The 20427-nt window shown below is 43.3% G+C and overlaps 1 protein-coding gene and 1 pseudogene across 1 annotated transcript in view; one reads left to right on the plus strand and one right to left on the minus strand.

Moving 5' to 3' along the window:
• Positions 1-20427, minus strand: part of LOC124722314 (rho GTPase-activating protein 7) — a 558315-nt gene that overhangs the window by 152127 nt on the left and 385761 nt on the right. Inside the window, exon 7 of the mRNA XM_047247494.1 lies at positions 9050-9149. Within this exon, the coding sequence (XP_047103450.1) occupies positions 9050-9149 (100 nt within the window). The remainder of the gene's footprint in view (positions 1-9049; positions 9150-20427) is intronic.
• Positions 518-635, plus strand: LOC124723689 (annotated as a pseudogene).

Raw genomic sequence — 20427 nt, forward strand, 5'->3', positions numbered from 1 at the left:
AGGTTCGAATCCTGCCTCGGGCATGGATGTGCGTGATGTCCTTAGGTTAGTTAGGTTTAAGTAGTTCTAAGTTCTAGGGGACTGATGACCTCAGATGTTAAGTCCCATAGTGCTCAGAGCCATTTGAACCATTTTTTTGAGTTAAATCATTAGACTATAAGCTGTTTGATTGATAAGCAACTCTTCACAAAAAGATATCGTGCAAGGCAACGAGGATATCCGAGTCAAAAACTGGAATACATGTAACTAGGCACTCACCATCAGCTACTCCTGCCTCCTACCATTAATTTTTGTAAATAGTTTACACAATTGACCTATATACTAAATAGATAGATGTTAATTTAACAAAGTGTAGTAATAACACTAGCCAACAGTGAAAATGTAACTGGGATGAAATAAATGTTTGTTAACTATGTTGACCACGCAGACCACGAAAATGACGAAGAAAATCCTGGATTAGCACTCGTTTATATGGGGTACATTTAATTATAATCATATTTTATGAGCGTTGATTGTCGCCAATGGCCTTTCAACAGTGATAACGCCGGTTCCCGTCAGATCACCGAAGTTAAGCGCTGTCGGGCTGGGCTAGCACTTGGATGGGTGACCATCCGGTCTGCCGAGCGCTGTTGGCAAGCGGGGTGCACTCAGCCCTTATGAGGCAAGCTAAGGAGCTCCTTGGTTGAGAAGTAGGGGCTCCGGTCGCGGAAATTAACATAAGGCCGGGAGAGCGGTGTGCTGACCACATGCCCCTCCATATCCGCATCCAGTGACGTCTGTGGGCTGAGGATGACATTGCGGCCGGTCAGTACCGTTGGGCCTTCATGACCTGTTCGGACGGGGTTTAGTTTAGTTTAGTTTAGTTTTAGCGATCTTTGTCGACTCCTTTCCATATAGGCTTCGAAATCCCGCTGATGGTAGACAGAGTAAAGTTTCAGGCAACTATAGCAGCATGTTTTTTGTAGCTGTTTTTATCCCGGGCTCATAGTATGAAGGGGAAGGGAGGAGTGGAGCATGGTTCGTTTAAGCGTAGTTTCAGTCTATTACAGGCTACATTCTGCTCGTGTGCTGGAAGAACGTGTTACTGAAGTATAGTTAGTGTGTATGGTCATTGTAATTCCCGTAATTCAATATGGCTCATAAATTCGTAAACAGTGCTGACAATTTTTGCTACATTTGCAAACGGGCTACATTGAAATTCCAAAGGAGGCCAACAACGCCATATATTAGGAAGGCATACAGACTATACTTTGGCTGTGAAATAGGGCACCGTGACACATCTTAGGTTCCTCGTGTATGATGCGTGTCTTGTGTATCAAATTTTCATTCGTGACTGAACCATGAAAGAGCTTCTACGGGCTTTGCTGTGCCCTTGACCTGGCGAAAACCTCAAACCATGTGAATGATTGTTGCTTTTGTATGGCAAGTCTGTCAACACATGGTATTTCCAAGGAGAAAAAGTCTTCCTTGACTTATTCTAACATACTGTCGGCCATGCGACAAATGCCTCACGCAGATGGACTACTTGTTCCTGTCCCACCTGACTGTGATAGTGACGAGGTCGATAGTGAAACTAGTGCTGCACCATCGCCTTCAAAACCCAGTTCTTCGAAAGTTCCTCATTTTGTGTGTTCAGAGGAGTATTCAGAGATTCACAAAATAACATTGTGGACTTAATGCCCTAGTGAGAGAGCTGGAAATACCGGAAGGTAAAGCTGAACTGAAGGCGTCACGACTTAAAATGTGGAATTGTCTTGATAAGACAGTAAATGTGAGTGCGTTCCGTAACCGACATTGCCATTCCTTCCATTTTTCTAAAGTGAAAAGAACTTGGCATTTCTAATGAAGTACACGGACTAATGGCAGCTGTGCGCTTCAACTATAGAAGTGATCAATGAAGGTTGTTCATCGACTCCTCCAAAGTGAGTCTCAAGTACGTGGTACTGCAATAATGGCAACGTGTTACCGTCGATTTCGACTGCGTATACTCCTTGCATTAAATACATTTATGGTAACGTGAAACAACTGTTATTGCGATTGAAATATGCCAAGTTTAAATCTACATATATATAGATAATTCTCAAAATGGTTCAAATGGCTCTGAGCACTATGGGACTTAACATCTATGGTCAACCGTCCCCCAGAACTTAGAACTACTTAAACCTAACTAACCTAAGGACAGCACACAACACCCAGTCGTCACGAGGCAGAGAAAATCCCTGACCCCGCCGGATAATTCTCAGGCCACAGTACAATGCGTGGCGAAGGGTACCCTGAACGACTTCTTGTCATTTCCTTTCCTGTTACACTCGCAAATAGAGCGAGGGAAAAAGACTATCTATATTCCTCCGCATGAGCCCTAATTTCTCGTATCTCATCTTCGTGGTCCTTCCGCGTATTGTATGTTGGCGGCAGTAAAATCGTTCAGCTGTCAGCTTCAAATGCCGGTTCTCTAAATTTTCTCAATAGTGTTTCACGAAAAGAACATCACCTTCCCTCCAGGGATTCCCATTTGAGTTCCCGATGCAGTTCCGTCACACTTACTTATTGTTAGAAACTACCGATAACAAATCTAGCAGCCCACCCCTGAGTTGCTTCGACGTCTTCCTTCTATCCGACCTGTCACGGATCCCAAACACTCGAGCAGTACTCAAGAATAGGTCGCACCAGCGCCCTACATGCGGTCTCCTTTACAGGTGAACCACTCATTCCTAAAATTCTCTCAACAAACCGAAGTCAACCATTCGCCTTCCCTACCACAGTCCTGACATTTGGAGAAGTTCACAAAACTGTGAGTTAGCTAGCACGGCTGGCTAGCCAGCGCAAATGTACCGGTAATATTTGTGCGGTTGTGAGATTTTTCCGGTCTTATAGGCGACATTACAGCACAACTTGTCTTATTATCATGTTATTTGAGTGTACTCGAGAGGGCGTGCTTTAAGCTCCATGTAAACGACAGGCCAATGAAGTAACATCAAACGCGAAAGTACGCTACTGGCCATTAAAATTGCTACACCACGAAAATGACGTGCTACAGACGCGAAATTTAACCGACAGCAAGAAGATGCTGTAATATGCAAATAATTAGCTTTTCAGAGCATTCACACAAGGTTGGCGCCGGTGGCGACACCTACAACGTGCTGACATGAGGAAAGTTTCCAACCGATTTCTCATGCACAAACAGCAGTTGAATGGCGTTGCCTGGTGAAACGTTTTGTGATGCCTCGTGTAAGGAGGAGATGTGCGTACCAACACGTTTCCGACTTTGATAAAGGTCGGGTTGTAGCCTATTGCGATTGCGGTATATCGTATTGCGACATTGCTGCTCGCGTTGGTCGAGATCCAATGACTGTTAGCAGAATATGGAATCGGTGGGCTCAGGAGGGTAATACGGAACGCCGTGCTGGATCCCAACGGCCTCGTATCACTGGCAGTCGAGATGACAGGCATCTTATCCGCATGGCTGTAAAGCATCGTACAGCCACGTCTCGATCCCTGATCAACAGATGGGGACGTTTGCAAGACAACAACCGTCTGCACGAACAGTTCGACGACGTTTGCAGCAGCATGGACTATCAGCTCGGAGACCATAGCTGCTGTTACCCTTGACACTGCATCACAGACAGGAGCGCCTGTGATGGTGTACTCAACGTCGAACCTGGCTGCACGAATGGCAAAACGTCATTTTTTCGGATGAATCCAGGTTCTGTTTACAGCATCATGATGGTCGTATCCATATTTGGCGACATCGTGGTGAACGCACATTGGAAGCGTGTATTCGTCATCGCCATACTGGCGTATCACCCGGCGTGATGGTATGGGGTGCCATTGGTTGCACGCCTCGGTCACCTCTTGTTCCTATTGACAGCACTTTGAACAGTGGACGTTACATTTCAGATGTGTTACGACCCGTGGCTCAACCCTTCATTCGATCCCTGCGAAACCCTACACTTCAGCAGGATAATCCACGACCGCATGTTGCAGGTCCTGTACAGGCCTTTCTAGATGCAGAAAATGTTCGACTGCTGCCCTGGCCAGCACATTCTCCAGATCTCTTACCAACTGAAAACGTCTGGTCAATGGTGGCCGAGCAGCTGGCTCGTCACAATACGCCAGTCCACTACTCCTGATGAACTGTGGTATCGTGTTGAAGCTGTATGGGCAGCTACGCCATCCAAGCTCTGTTGGACCCAATGCCCAAGTGTATCAAGGCCGTTATTACGGCCACATGTGGTTGTACTGGGTACTGATTTCTCAGGATCTATGCACCCAAATTGCGTGAAAATGTAATCACATGTCAGTTCTAGTATAATATATTTGTACAATGAATACCCGTTTAGCATCTGCATTTCTTTTTGGTGTAGTAATTTTAATGACCAGTAGTGTATATATAGCGCAATGTGTACACAAGGTTTATTCTTAACAACGTATGAAGTCAATGCAACGCAGTGTGAATTCTACTCGAGCACATACGGGTAATCACGTATTAGGGCTGTTTGTTTGGTTTGCAAAGTCTTTGCTGAAGTGAACTAAAATCATGGACAAAACAAAAAAAAGAAAAGAAACCCAGTGGTGCCTTTAAGCAGAAACAACGTCAGGAAAAAAGAGAGAGTAAACAAAAATTGACCAAATCTGACAAAATTTTTACTCAGTCTTCTACAAGAACTTTCAACCCAAATATTTATGTTGATTGTGACTCAGATAATGTGGTATCTGTTGAGAAGTTTATTGAAGACGATCCGTCAATAATTGTAGTTAAAAATACCGCCGGCCACGATGACGCCACGCGATCTTGTCGACGACATCTGCATGGCATACGAAACAGGGAAAGAACCGTCGACCTATACACTGTTCCAAGGGGTAAATAAAACTTCCTATGACTTGGGAAACTTCGCGAAGAAGACATTGAGTGACAAAGAAAACCGTTACAGCCTTCAGAACCATTTCCTAAAGATCGCCACCAAAATAACAGGTGTTTTTCGACATCGTACTATGTTTCAGTTTCTAAGTATGGACCAGTTAATCGGTTTTGACTGTGTTATTCCAAAATTCTAGATGCTGCCTATTGTCGATCTTGCAGGTTGCTTGCTTCGGAAAGGAATAATGTATTGTGTATTGTGTACTGGTAATCGGGCCTGTAAGCACTTACCAGAAAAAATTGAAGAACACAGTTTCTCGAGTGGCCATACGGAAGTAAGTGCTGTGTACAAACTTTGGAAAAAGAATGGTACTATCGACAAGGAAGTTGAAAATGAGATTCTTGAAGAAGCGTCATGTTTTAAAAGGGTTCTTACAAGGTTATTCGATATCATACTTACTCTAGCAAAGAGTTGATTTCCTTCGGAAGACATCGAGAGAACTTAAGTCAGGAGGAAGGATATCACGGTAATTTTCTGTCTGGTGTAGAGCTTGTCGCCCGGTATGATCACATTTTTAGGCAAGTTTTGCATATGCCCAAAAGTAATCATTTTCACTTCGAAGGATTTTTTTTTTCATTTTGCCGGCCGGAGTGGCCGAGCGGTTCTGGGCGCTATAGTCTGGAACCGCGCTACCGCTACGGTCGCAGGTTCGAATTCTGCCTCGGGCATGGATGTGTGTGATGTCCTTAGGTTAGTTCGGTTTAAGTAGTTCTAAGCTCTAGGGGACTGATGACCACAGCAGTTGAGTCCCATAGTGCTCAGAGCCTTTTTTTTTTTGCATTTTATTTTCTGTTTATTTTTTCAATTGCTTATATTCGAAAGCATTTTTGAAATCACGTCTTTTTGTTTTTAGAATCTAAAAGCTATCTGACAAACATATTGATTGATTTGGGTCAAGGTTAAGATGGGGCCAGGGTGTTGAGTGATGTTTATATTGGTGTGCAAAAACAGATTAAGTATATTCAGCCAAATGCAGGAGTACGTACATTACACCAGTCATAATCTGAATTTAGTGATAAATGATGCAGTTAGCAGTCGTGTGAAAGTACAGATTTTGTTCGCAAACACTTTCGGGGCAGATTTCCTCGGATTTCCGGGGATCTGAAAGTCATAGGCATATTACTTCGGTTACAGCACGGCTACCCCAAATTCTGCTGCTTCCTGTGTCTGGGATAGCCGAGCCAAAGCACAGCATTATAAAAAGAAAGATTGGCCTAAATGTCAATAACTCGAACCAGGATATCACGAAGCACTTACCGAATCCAAGAACATTATTTTCCCTGCTCTTCATATAAAACTGGGTCAATGAAAAACTTCGTGAAGTCCATGGACAAAACTATGGGATGTATTTCTCTATATCCACGAGAAATTTCCACGACTTAGTGAGGCGAAAATGAAGAGGGGATATTCGTGGGTCGCCAACTACGCAAACTGTACAAAGATGAGCATTTCAACAGTATCCCGAAAGGTGATGAAAATTTAGCTTGGTATGCCTTTGTTCAAGAGTCAACAAAATTTTTAGGGAGAAAGAGGGCAGAAAATTATAAGGATCTTGTGGCAAATCATCTGCACTGCTCAGTAGACTGGCGCGCAACATTCCCTTAACGTTATATTTCCTAGATTCCCACTTGGATTTCTTTTCTGACAAATGTGGTGCTGTAACCGACGAGAACGGAGAACGCTTCCATTTCGGACATGGAAATGAAATGCAAGGGGAAGTGGAGTGCAACAATGTTAGTTGATTATTGCTGGGTATTAATCAGGGAATCACCAGCAGAAAATCACAAACACCAGGGAAAGCGGTTACACCTTCAGTGACCTCCTTCCGAGGGATAACACCAACGTAAATACAAGCATAAGCGTATACAGGTAATAACGTAAAGTTATCATAACTTCAAAACGAGAGCTAATCTTGCATTTTCGTTAACATTTTCGTTATCAGCACACCAGAAAACCTAAAGATCAGCTGGTTATATGCTAGTTATAGAAAAAAGTAAAATTTTGTTGGATAGTGTAATTTTTCATACAGTGCAACAGCAAACATGCACTACTTACCACGTGAACGCGGAAATCTGAAACTGAGTATTTAGAGCGTATGCCAGAAACCGGTTATGGTTTAAATAAACAAGTAAACCCAGATAAAATGGTGACTGCTTGCTTTCAGTTTCGTTCTAATAAATGTTCAATACACTAACATATGTTCAAATAATCTGTAAAAGGCACTAAAGGCTTTTTTTTTATCTTATGGCACTTAACTGCTAAGGTCATCAGCCCATAAACTTACACACTACTTAACCCAAATTATGCTAACGACAAACACACACACCCATGCCCGAGGGAGGGCTCGAACCTCCGCCGCACTACAGGTTTCCCACAAAGCTTCAAGAGATATAATACTCTGAACTGGACTGTAGAAATATAAAATAAGAGTGGCCAGCTACAGATACTTAATGTGTTTGACCTAATACAGGGTGTTACAAAATGGTACGGCCAAACTTTCAGGAAACATTCCTCACACACAAATAAAGAAAAGATTTTATGTGAAACATGTGTCCGGAAACGCTTAATTTCCATGTTAGAGCTCATTTTAGTTTCGTCAGTATGTTCTGTACTTCCTAGATTCACCGCCAGTTGGCCCAATTGAAGGAAGATAATGTTGACTTCGGTGCTTGTGTTGACATGCGACTCATTGCTCTACAGTACTCGCATCAAGCACATCAGTACGTAGCATCAACAGGTTAGTGTTCATCACGAACGTGGTTTTGCAGTCAGTGCAATGTTTACAAGTGCGGAGTTGGCAGATGCCCATTTGATGTATGGATTAGCACGGGGCAATAGCCGTGGCGCGGTACGTTTGTATCGAGACAGATTTCCAGAACGAAGGTGTCACGACAGGAAGACGTTCGAAGCAATTGATCGGCGTCTTAGGGGGCACGGAACATTCCAGCCTATGACTCGCGACTGGGGAAGACCTAGAACGACGAGGACACCTGCAATGGACGAGGCAATTCTTCGTGCAGTTGACGATAACCCTAATGTCAGCGTCAGAGAAGTTGCTGCTGTACAAGGTAACGTTGACCACGTCACTGTATGGAGAGTGCTACGGGAGAACCAGTTGTTTCCGTACCATATACAGCGTGTGCAGGCACTATCAGCAGCTGATTGGCCTCCACGGGTATACTTCTGCGAATGGTTCATCCAACAATGTGTCAGTCCTCATTTCAGTGCAAATGTTCTCTTTACGGATGAGGCTTCATTCCCACGTGATCAAATTGTAAATTTTCACAATCAACATGTGTGGACTGACGAGAATCCGCACGCAATTGTGCAATCATGTCATCAACACAGATTTTCTGTGAACATTTGGGCAGGCATTGTTGGTGATGTCTTGATTGGGCCCTATGCTCTTCCACCTACGCTCAATGGAGCACGTTATCGTGATTTCATACGGGACACTCTACCTGTGCTGCTAGAACATGTGCTTTTAGAAGTACGACACAACATGTGGTTCATGCACGATGGAGCTCCTGCACATTTCAGTGGAAATGTTCGTACGCTTCTCAACAAGAGATTCGGTGACCGGTGGATTGGTAGAGGCGGACCAATTCCATGGCCTCCACGCTCTCCTGACCTCAACCCTCCTGACTTTCATTTATGGGGGCATTTGAAAGCTCTTGTCTACGCAACCCGGGTACCAAATGTAGAGACTCTTCGTGCTCGTATTGTGGACGGCTGTGATACAATATGCCATTCTCCAGGGCTGCATCAGCGTATCAGGGATTCCATGCGACGGAGGGTGGATGCATGTATCCTCGCTAACGGAGGACATTTTGAACATTTCCTGTAAGAAAGTGTTTGAAGTCACGCTGGTACGTTCTGTGGCTGTGTGTTTCCATTCCATGATTAATGTGATTTGAAGAGAAGTAATAAAATGAGCTCTAACATGGAAAGTAAGCGTTTCCGGACACATGTCCACATAACATATTTTCTTTCTTTGTGTGTGAGGAATATTTCCTGAAAGTTTGGCCGTACCTTTTTGTAACACCCTGTATAATGCGGTGAGGTATTGACTGGACAGTGCAGTATACAAAGTAGGGTTAAGAGGAAGCCAATGAAAGCTGAGCACTCACCATCAAGCCGCGACCAGCGCCGGGACCGCGCCTGGAACGTCCACTGCTCGCTGAGTGCGCACTCCAGCTCCTCCTCACTGTCGTCAGCAGACACGTGGCTCTGCCAACACCGCACAGGTCACATCAATACACTAAGGAATTAAAGACATTAGCTGCCAGTGGCCATCGATTTATATCAATGGGAAAAGTTGAAATTTGTGCCGAAATCGGGATTCGAAACCAGGTCTCGTGCTTACTAGGCAGATGTTTGGGGCGGGGGGGGGGGGGGGGGGGTTGGGTTGTTTGGGGAAGGAGACCAGACAGCGAGGTCATCAGTCTCATCGGATTAGGGAAGGATGGGGAAGGAAGTCGCCCGTGCCCTTTCAAAGGAACCATCCCGGCATTTGCCTGGAGCGATTTAGGGAAATCACGGAAAACCTAAATCAGGATGGCCGGACGCTGGATTGAACCGTCGTTATGCAGATGTGCTGACTGCTGTGCCATCCGGGCGCAGTGGTCACCACAACCACACGGACCACCCTAACACGCCTCCCGTCAGACCCAAATTCTCAACTTGTAGCACACACTACCGATGTCGTGCCCCAGCTCATTAACCTCATTGCTTGCGGCATCTCGCCGATTCCCCGAAAGAGTTCGAGCTTGGTGTGCGTCTGCGCTGAAGGAATCATTGGCCGTCATCGCTTTAATTATACATACATATGTGGGATCTCTTCTTTCAGACAGGTCCGAAGAACAGGCACCAAATATACGAAGGTTATTCGAAAAGTAAAGTCCGCTCTGGTACGAAATGGAAACCACAGTGAAAATCCGATGAAGCTTCGCACAGATGTGTTGGGCGGTGCCTCTAGTATGCCCGTCGATCGCGTCACGTCGCTCTTTTCAGTTCTGAGCGCACAGTGAGCACGTAAAGATGCTTAGAACAATAGTGTCTCCCGCCAAGTATCAGGGCCTGGTGTGAGATTTCGCCTGATGTCATGCAGACCGCGTAACATAACTGTCATATGTTTCCTTCTGCGTGACAATTCTCGGTCACACTCTGAAGGGGCAATGACGATGCTCCTGCAGCGTTTTCGATGGGAGTTGATGATGATGATATTTGGCAAAGTCCCAATTTTTTACACACTCCATTTTTTTTACACAGTCCAGTCTAGCCACTGTCACGAATGTTGATGATGATAATGATAAGGCCAACACAAACACCCAGTCCCCGGGCAGAGAAAATCTCCAACCCGGCCGGGAATCGAACCTGGGACCCCGCGATACAGAGGCAGAAACGCTAGCCACCGGACCACGGGCTGGGGACCTCCGATGGGAGTGGTTGGTGACCCACTACAGAGCCCGTAATTGACTCTCCCTGAGTTTCATCTTTGCTCAGATGAACCGCTAGCTATACAGACAATATTCTGGCACAGACAACGAGCTGTAGACCAGAGTAGAGAATGGGCAGGAAGCACAGGCGATTTCCCTCTATGACGCGGCTATTGGAAAGTTGGTACAACGCAACGACAAATGACTAAATCGGAGCGGCGACTATGTAGAGAAGTAGCTGGAAGGTGTAGCTAACTGTTGCAAATAAAACATTTTTGATTTTCGCATTGGTTTCCATTATGTGAACGATCGGACCTTACTTTCCGAATAGGCCTCGTATATTACATCAGTACCGAGAGAGTGGCACGACAGACATTTGTTACTGTGACTTTGTAGTTGTACACCTTTAGATTGTTACACTCGAACATGTGACTTCCAGAATTTGCAGATCATTGATATACACAGTTTGATTGTATAAATCTGATTGTGTAAATTAATTTTGTAAACTTAGACCAAACATAGCCATTACAACTATGGACCTAATTTAAGGCATGTTACGCTTGATGGGTAGAGAAGGTAAGTAATTAGACGAAGTACAAAAGAACAGGGCTATGCTTAGAGTTGCGGTATACAAAATATTCGGTTCGGTAGTTCTGGTACACTACATACATGACGCAGTAAATGGTAGGATTACAGTAGTATTGGTAGGGGAAGAGACATAAATGAACGTGTGAGAAAGGAAGCGGGAGCCGACATTTGCATTGCATATAATTAGAACCGCACGTCGCTCAGTGTTTTAGTCCATTGTGTATTTTATATCCTTACAAAATGTAAATTGCATTTTATAAGCAAAAAAAAAAAAATGAAAAATCATATGCTATTGTAACAATTACTTTTCATGCAAATACATTTTACACGCACAAACACAAAAAATCTGTAAAATCACTGTTGTTATTTCATACTCAGTACAATGTTCTTCACCATAAATAAAGGCAAGAGCTTCCTGATACATTTGACAAGTGCGAAACTGGTTTATCAGTAACAGAAAGGCATTTTGCATAGGCTCGACGGAGTAATGAAGCGATGTTTGATATGTTTTTGTTTTGCAGCTTTTTAATTTTAGCTTTTTTGCAGGAAATTGCGTTTTCTAGCGCTATATGATAAATATGTATTTTTTGTTTATTTTTTTACACCATCCCTCTGCTTCGCATTACAAATCAACAATTTTGGAATAAAACCTTAGTTAAACAATGAAATTTTCAATTTTGTTAGAAATACTGTTTATTTATAAGTAGCAGACTGGAGATTAACTATGAAGAACAAAAATGTCCCGTATGTTACGTGGCCCTTTATATATCCACACACTGTTTCTAGATGGTTCACTGCTTCCCGTTTCAAGGGAAATCTTGTAAGACATCCAGAGAATACACATAAAAAACAGTCGAAATGAGGTAACGCCTGATGGGTACGCAACACACGCAATGTACAGGTAACACGGTTACTATCATAACTGACCAAAGCTACTACGAATACTAGTCTACGTTTTCTTACGAAAGTCTACAGTAGCCTACGGTAGTTTTACAACTCTAGCTATCCCCAAACAAAGTTCCAGCCAGCTGTGACCATTAATTACAAGCATGTAAGATATTTGCAATAATTATTTATTTGTATTTCTGTTATGAGACACTTAAACTATTTTATATTTGATTTAACATATTGCAACGCATTTCGAGCTTTTTATGTCCATTTTCAGGCGCACAGAAAATCGTTACATAAAAATAAATTGTCCTAAACTAAATTAGCATAGAACTTTTTATTTACTGTCCGCTGATGGAGTGTCTGTTGGAGTATTTGAAAGGAAGGGGGGCAGGGCTGTTGTTGGCCAGAAATTGATGTCCGGTGATTGCTACTGTTGTTTTGGAACCATGACTCGTTTGACATCACAGCCCGTGTACGATGCAGATAGTTTTGAATCAGTTGTTATAGAGCGATAATCGTATGATAGATTTCTTTATAAGGCAGTTGTTCACTTGCCATTTTGGAGGCCCAGAGCTTCGTTTGCATCACTGGTACATTAGTGGAGCTGTTGTGTAACATTACATTATTGCGCTATTTATTTTGGCAATTTTTGACGCTAAATTACTTACATCTAAAAACTTTGCACTTAATACGAGATGATGGCATATCAGCATATGTATGAGTATCGACTGTAGCATTTTACAGCTATATTAGTGATACTGACAGTCTGGTAGCCGTTTGTTTCATGTTGGCACATCTTAAATCTATTGCAATAGAGCTGGTTTAAGACTACTGATGAATTCCGAGTTTGTGAATGCGGTTATCTCGTTAAGAACATTATCCCAATATTTTGTATTATGAATGAAATTTTCCATGTCTTCCATGATATCCATTCTTTACCTTTTTCCGATTTTGTGCAAGTGCAGTGTATCACACGATTTTCGCACAATGACAAGTGATGCAAGCTGTGCTGTCAATCATAATCAACAACGAAGCACAGCTCCACACCAACAGAAGACATCACTGAACATCAATTTCTGGCCAAACACTGCTTCCCCTCCCTACAAATACCCCAACAGCCACATCGGCAGTGCTTCATTATTTAGTTTAAGGGTTTGTTTTTGACTAACAATTTGATGTGTACATAAATGCCTGAAGATGGCCAGAAAATGCTCGAAACGCTTTGTATTATGTTAAACATAAAACAATTCAAGTGACTGGTACCAAAAAATACAAATAAATAAATTTCCCGCACAGTCACGGTCCCCAAACTTAGCCAGTATGGCCACAATTAATTAAGACGTTTGCAAATGGCGTCTTTATTACAAACAGAAGACACAAGGATGCAGCTGTAAGTATTTCGTCAGGTACAACTGGTGTAACCGAAAGTCTTGTGACAGAGTCGGTAACTTTCCAGGTAGGGACCACGCCGCCTCCGGAGTGTGAACTATCGCAACTGCGTCCTACCGGAACGGGGGTACGAGCGCTCTGTATCACCACGTTTGTGCAGAATCGAAGGCTTTCTAAGGGCTCGATGATTGCGCTCTCATTTAACTTTAGTCCACCCCTTAATAGGGTTCCATTCGTCGGTTGTCTGCTGTCACGCTTTGAGTGAAAGAATTACTACACAATGAACTTTGTCAGTTGCCAGTGAGTTCAGACGTGTTCATTTCATGAAATCGACCGCGCTAAAGAGATTGGCATATAACTACTTCGGATGCTGTCTAGCGTTATGATGAACACGAAAGTAACATTTAACTTAGCACGCAAGCTCAGTTGGGCGAAGTCCTCATATGATGCTCCATAACCTGTCATCGTTGACAGGTAAGGTTGTCAAAGGCTGGACGAACTGGGACGCAAATTTAATTCCTTACCTTCTTCCACCTCCTCCCCCCCCCCCTCACCCCCGCATCTAGTCAGTAGTCACCCCTACTCTCTGCTGCGTAAATTGTTAATATATGGATATATTTATACTCATGCATGAGCAGTAGCATCGGTGTTTCAATTGTGATGTGAAATGGACTCTATCATTATTCATCTGTCTTAATGCTTAACTCATTTACTGGCACCTGAATGCATTTTTTATTCTCTGGGTTCCACAAAGATTGTGCCTATCGTCTTTTCAATAGCAAAATTGTATCAGAGAAATCTAACCTTGGTGTCTAATTACGTACGGCCTTCAGACAATAGGTTATGCATGTCGTCCCACGATAAGACAGTCGCGCAACAAGTGTGGCGCGTTGTCAGAAGAGAGGACATGTTCAGCGTTTCCTACAGGTGCAATTCTCTTGCTTTACGGATGACACATGCATCGCACTCGTGATGAGGGAGACCGAATGAAACAATCGATTCAGTCGGTTTTTGGAAATTAATCGACTCATTCGGTTGTAGCTTTGCATATTGGAAGAAATGCCCACTCATTCTTTTTAGCGAAAACAGTCTATGGGCGCAACCGAATGAAAACAATCTCTTCAGCCGGTTGTAGCTTTACGTATCAGTTGGACTATTCATTCATTGTTCTGAGTGAACCAGTCTGTGGGCGCAACTGAATGCACGGAGTCGACGCAGTCCGGCGCATTCAGTTACGAGCGGAAACATTCGATCGTTTTGCCATTGTTAAATCATTGTTATTGTTTACACTCTGTTATCGCCTGACGTCACTGTTATTACCGTTCCGATATTTACCTTTTATTCAGTGCCAGTAAGTAGCGTTCAGTACAGTTTTTCATTCGTGTTCTGAACAAGCGTTTTCGCAATAGTGATTTTTGTGTCTGGATCACAATGTCAAAACTGTCAGTGGCGTGAGAATGAAAGAAATCATATGAATGAATAAACAGCTATTCTCAGGATAAATTGAATGCGATATACAGAATCTGCCAAGATCATTCATATTATGAAACTTCATTAACTGAAGAAATTCAAAGAAAATTAACGAGCGGTGACAAATATTTTTCGCAAAGAAATACTTCTGAGAAGTGACAGGATATGCTTAAAAAAGTAAGTGCTTAAGTCAAAAACAATTTAAAATATTGTATCTTATATGCTTTTTGTTTACGTCATATCAAAATTTACCGCAGTGAATTGTCATTGATGGGAGCAAACCAGAGGGACGGAGAGGGAGAGGGAGAGGGAGAGGGAGAGGGAGAGAGCTTCAATAAATTTAAATAAAAATTAATTGTTCATTTATTTAAACATAGTTTTTTAATGTTGTACCAATTGTTGACATTTTAAACCAAACAAAAAAATCCATATTTTATACCAAAATTAGAAAAAGTTCGTAATTAACCAAGGAAATCCATAAATTTTGAAAAATACTTAATTTTTGGAAATATGCTTGTTATTCACGTCGCCTTGAAATAAGATATGCTACTTGTCACTAGAAAGTTGGCAACCCTAGTCATGGTTCATGTATAACTGAAAACGCTGAAAAATTATGTAAATGAAATTACTCAAACCCGGAGACTGATTGAAAACATTCATATCACTGTGGAACTGTCAGAGAATTGCGCCAGTCGTCTATCTCACATTAAGTATAAAACCAGTGAAACACAGAGTGACTGAAAACATTGAACAGCTGACATGGCGACTGACCAATCGGTTGTTAAAACCACTCGGTTGTCCCATCACTATGTCGCATTGTGGGAGTGGAAAGGTGCGGCAACTCGAAACGCAGTCCAAAGTTGAAGCACGTATGACAGTACGATTCTAGAATTGCACAAAGATTCACCGTGAAATTCTGGCGGTATACGAGCCAAATCGAAAACAGCGGCCAGCAGTAGCGAAATGGTGAACAATTTGTCTCAAGTCGAACAGACGTAGGCGATGATGATTGGGGCCTCTAGACCTTGCATCGTGCGATTTCCATCTGTCTGGAAAACTGGAAGAACATCTGGAGAGAAAGAGATTTTCCAACGATGAGGAAGTTCACACAGCGGTTCTCGAATGGCTCCGTGACCAAGGAGCGGATTCTATCGTCGAGGAGCTGAACAATTGGGAGAACGTTCCGATCGTGATTACAGAGATATGGCGACTATGTTGAAAAATAGTGTCGTGTATCTGTGCTATCCTGAAGTGCAGTGCAGCATTTAGTAAAGTTACTTGCCCTGAAATAGTAATGCGAAATTTACTTTTTGAAATCCCCTCGCACATCATCAACCACTTTGTAATAACCTTCTGCTTCTTTTCCACGTGGACAGTATGAGAAAGCGTGGTCGAAATATTTAGGGACATAAGCCTGGCGGTAGGAACGAGCCTGATTCAGTTTTTATATACACAGATTAACTACATCTGGGGATTACATACCGGCTGTCTCTTCTAAGAGAGCAGATCGGGAAGACTAACTGATAGTCCAGCTGTGTGTGAAAACTGAGTAGCGCGGCTTGCGTTCATGTGACGCCGACGCGGCTCTGTCTGCTACCACCATGCAGAAGCGCTGCTCAGCAGCTAATTATTCTTTGTGTTTTGCTTCCCATTTACTATATATCTTTAAAATGACTATCGCATTAGGTTGATTTTGGGCTGCCCTATCGACTGTTGCTCATAAAAAATCCAAATTTTGTTCCGCAACGAGAAAAAAAAACAACGATGTTATATGTTGACACTCGGCGTCATATGCAAAACGCTGTGACCAGTACTTATTTTGGTTGACTCCATCATCTACACATTCCAAACAGAAAATTGGAAATATCTGCGGAAATGCCTGAGAAAAGCCACCTGAGGGGTCTTAGATGAGACATCAGGTAGTATGTACACAGAGCAATGCATTACAGCTTCTTGCATGTTTGCTATAGAAAACACTCAGTTTTCAGATGAACCTCGCTTGGTGTTTTAATACTAAAACGATTGTTTCGTGGCGTCGTGCGGTATTACAATTGCGTCCGCAGCCGGAATAATGTATGCGCACTTAGCGATGTGCACCGTGCGAGACAAATTAACAAGAGAAACGTTTATCGGCGGACCATAATCAATTCGCGGCACTGTTATCATTTGTAAAACAGTCTTTAATCAAATCAACGGGCGCTTTGACCCACGAGGCAAGTTAAAAAATTGTCACTGCTCCAATACCAAGAATAAATTATCTATAGCACTAACGAGATTCAAAAAGATTCCAAAATCCTACCACTGGTATGGCAAACGTACAAAGAAAAGTCAGCGCACTGCCTTCAATTGGTTAACTGCGAATTCCTCAGACATTTCCGTGGTGGCAAACAGGATAACAGTTCACAGCAGCGTAGGTCGAGAGCTGTACCAAAAAGTAAAACACTTCAAATTTCCAGAGAAACAGATGCCATTTATTTGCCTCACTTAACTTCCACCAAACACAACTGCCTCTACATAACAGCACTACAATCTAACATGAGGCGCTTCTACCCTCTGGCATGTCATGACTGCAGAATTAACAGCTCTGCTAGTGGTTCTGAAATACGCTACCCTAAAAAACTTAAGGACGAGATTGATAAAGTAACATAATGTACTAAACCTCAGTGGGAATGAGTAAAACTGGGGCACCATGTTGCCACAGGTCCCCCACAGTAGTGGGGCAAAGCGAGTTCTATACTACTTTGAATTGCTATTCTAATTAATTAGTTGATGAAGTTAATTAATTAGTCAACTACTTTGATATCAAAAGTGGCGCAGAACCCTCTTTGCCATACTGTTTCTCAGTCACGAACGGAGAGCTGGACGTCACACTGCGTGAGGTCAGCGTGATTGTAGAGCCAAATATGGCAGCTGAGCAGGTAATGACTGTGTCCGTCAATCTGCTAGCAGTTATGGTATAATGTCGTGGTGCTCTTCATTACAACATGGCTGGTAGACAATATCTCGATAACTTCACATGGGAAAAATCATCACGAAACTGGAAGAAGAGCGAATCGTTAAGAGTGTATAGTCCAGTAATTTTGTATTGCCCATAGAATTGTTTCACGTGTATGGGGAGCATTTAGAGCCACAGGCACTGCTACCTGACATTGAGGAGGTGGTTGACCACGGTCAGCTACAGCGGCAGATGACTGCTATATTCTGCAACAGGCAAGTAGGCACCCACATCGAACAGCAGTGTAAATGCAACAATGTTTAAGAGAACTGCAAGGCATACAGTCTCGTGCTCCACAGTGGCATGACGACTGAGGATGGTTTCTTTGCACGACAGCCAGTACATTTTGTTCCCTTGACACACGCAAATAGGTGGCGCTGTTTGTGATGGTGCTTAGAGTGAAGGTACTGGACCAATGAGGAGTAGGGTCACATGTTCTCCTCAAATGACAGCATAAATGGCGAGAGGTAGGAATATGTACTGCACCTAGGAACATTGTCAAACATGTTCATTTTGGTGGTCCAGGTGTCATAGTGTGGAGAGGCATTAGGTTGCATGGGCATATCATGGGTAAATCTTCGAACACAGTACATTCACCAATGAATGTTATTCTGACACTCACTCCTTTACCATGTGCATCATTTCAGGGTGTATTTGACCTTGACTTCATTTTATGGTTGACAATGCATGACCGCATCAAATATCCCAGGTGGAGTAGCTCTTGGGGGTAGAGGGTATATGGTGAACAGACTGGCCTGCCTGTTCCCCCAACTTAAATCCCATCGAGCACAGGTGGGATGTGTTAGCGAAACGTACTGCTGTATGCCCACATGCGCCAATGACCATACAGCAGTTGTCAGCCGCACTGGTGGAGGAATGAAACGCTCTATCACAAGAACTCCTTGTCAATCTTGTGGCCAGCTTGGGAGCACACTGCAAACCAATTAACAACTTTAGCGATTTGCAATTTTCCCTGTTGATACTTCTTTGATTGGCTTTAAAATAATGAACTCATTTTTCACACTGATTCGATTAAAAAGGAAAGACAATAACAAAGAGCAACAAAAGTAATGGTTTGAGTATCTAACCCTGTGGAACACGGATGATGTGGCATCCCTGTAGAGCGGTATGCATGTGGCCAATCATCTCGCCCATAGTGAGGTGGTGCAGTGATTATGGCACTAAATGTACATCTGGAAGGAGTAGGTTTAAAAACCTGTGCTGATCAACTATGTGTTTGGGAGAATGGAGTGGGTTCTCTACTGGAGTTGGGTGGAGGCATAGAGGAAGAAGACAGCCAAATGTTGTCAAAGCTCTTTACTTTTAACCATAATCAGACATAATGCAGAGTGCCTGCAGCACGTAGGTGACAATGCTTGAACCTGCACCCAGGCATTCCAGTGTGAACGTGCTTCTGTAGGCGCTTCTCAAAGAGGCAGCACAGCAGTAAGCAACCTTGGTTACCAGCGCATTCTAAGTGGCCAGCTGTTGCTGATTAAGGGTAGCATGACAGCTTTCTGGCTCGGGTGGCCAGACTGGGGCAGGCCACAAACCAGCCTAGTGGGAGGGGGCAGTGATGTCTGGATGATGAACCCCGTACTGATGGCTCGGAAGTTGAGTCTGGTGGTCCCGGACCCCAGTGATATTGAGCTGAGAGGACTTAAGTTTGTACCTTGCACCATGAGGCGGCGTCAGGACCTCTAACTGGCGGTCTCATGCAGATCGCAGAGTAAAGGTGACCTAATGGCTAAGCGGTCAAGCAATGGTTGTTGGTTTGTAGCCTGGTTGGGTCGATGATAGCTGTATCAGGAGATTGTTGGTGACCCAACGACAGAGCCTGACACACAGTGCACGTCGATACATGGTCCAACCGTGCCAGTGACCTACTCAGCTGGCCTGGTAGAATATATATGCCCAAAGGAGGCCTGTTAATGCAGAAGACAAGTACTTGTCGCATACTTGAGTGTTGTTAAAACTTGATGAGGGCTGGCAATTGCATGGAGAAGTGAGTCGATATCGACGAGACTGTCAGTATGACGAAATGCTGCACTGCCCGCTGCAACCTGCGCCCTGCATATGTCACAGGGCTCTTGTCTGGGCCTGTGCCATTACATAGGCCTGCAGTCGGCGTTACGAGAGTAGCGCTCATAGCCTGGTTCCCATCCAATCCTCCAGAATGGCGAAGCATCCCATTCACCAGGATTCAGCTTGTGGCCACGTGAGTCGCCACATTTGCAACATCTGCACTGCCACAGACTTTCAGCAGAAATGGTTCAGTGTTCGGTCTCAACTCGATGGAAGAGATCCTCCGAGTTATACACGTTATGATACTGCTACAGAAACATGCCGTACTTTAAAGACCTAAAAATTTCTGAGATTTGTAACTGTTTACAGAGTCTTTAAATTTAGTGCGGACTTCAATGCGAAATTTTTTTAACAGTTTATACAACAAAACCTGTTCACTAAATGTAGCGAAAAATGCAAAGGGTTCCCGGTCATACATAAAGTATATGAGAAGCGAAACAAAATCATTATATTGACTGCCTAATAGAAGTTATGCCTTCACTGGAGCAGATGCAATAAATATTCCAATATTTGAATCAAAGGCACCTAGGGATATCAATGTTTTGAAAGCAGATGCTCTACATATATCCAAGAAATTTTAATAAATAAAGGTAATTTTTCCGGTCCAGACTGTATATCATTTACGTTCCCTTCAGAGTACAGCGTCGAGACA

The sequence above is a fragment of the Schistocerca piceifrons genome, chromosome X (assembly GCF_021461385.2).
Source record: "Schistocerca piceifrons isolate TAMUIC-IGC-003096 chromosome X, iqSchPice1.1, whole genome shotgun sequence".
NCBI lineage: Eukaryota > Metazoa > Arthropoda > Insecta > Orthoptera > Acrididae > Schistocerca > Schistocerca piceifrons.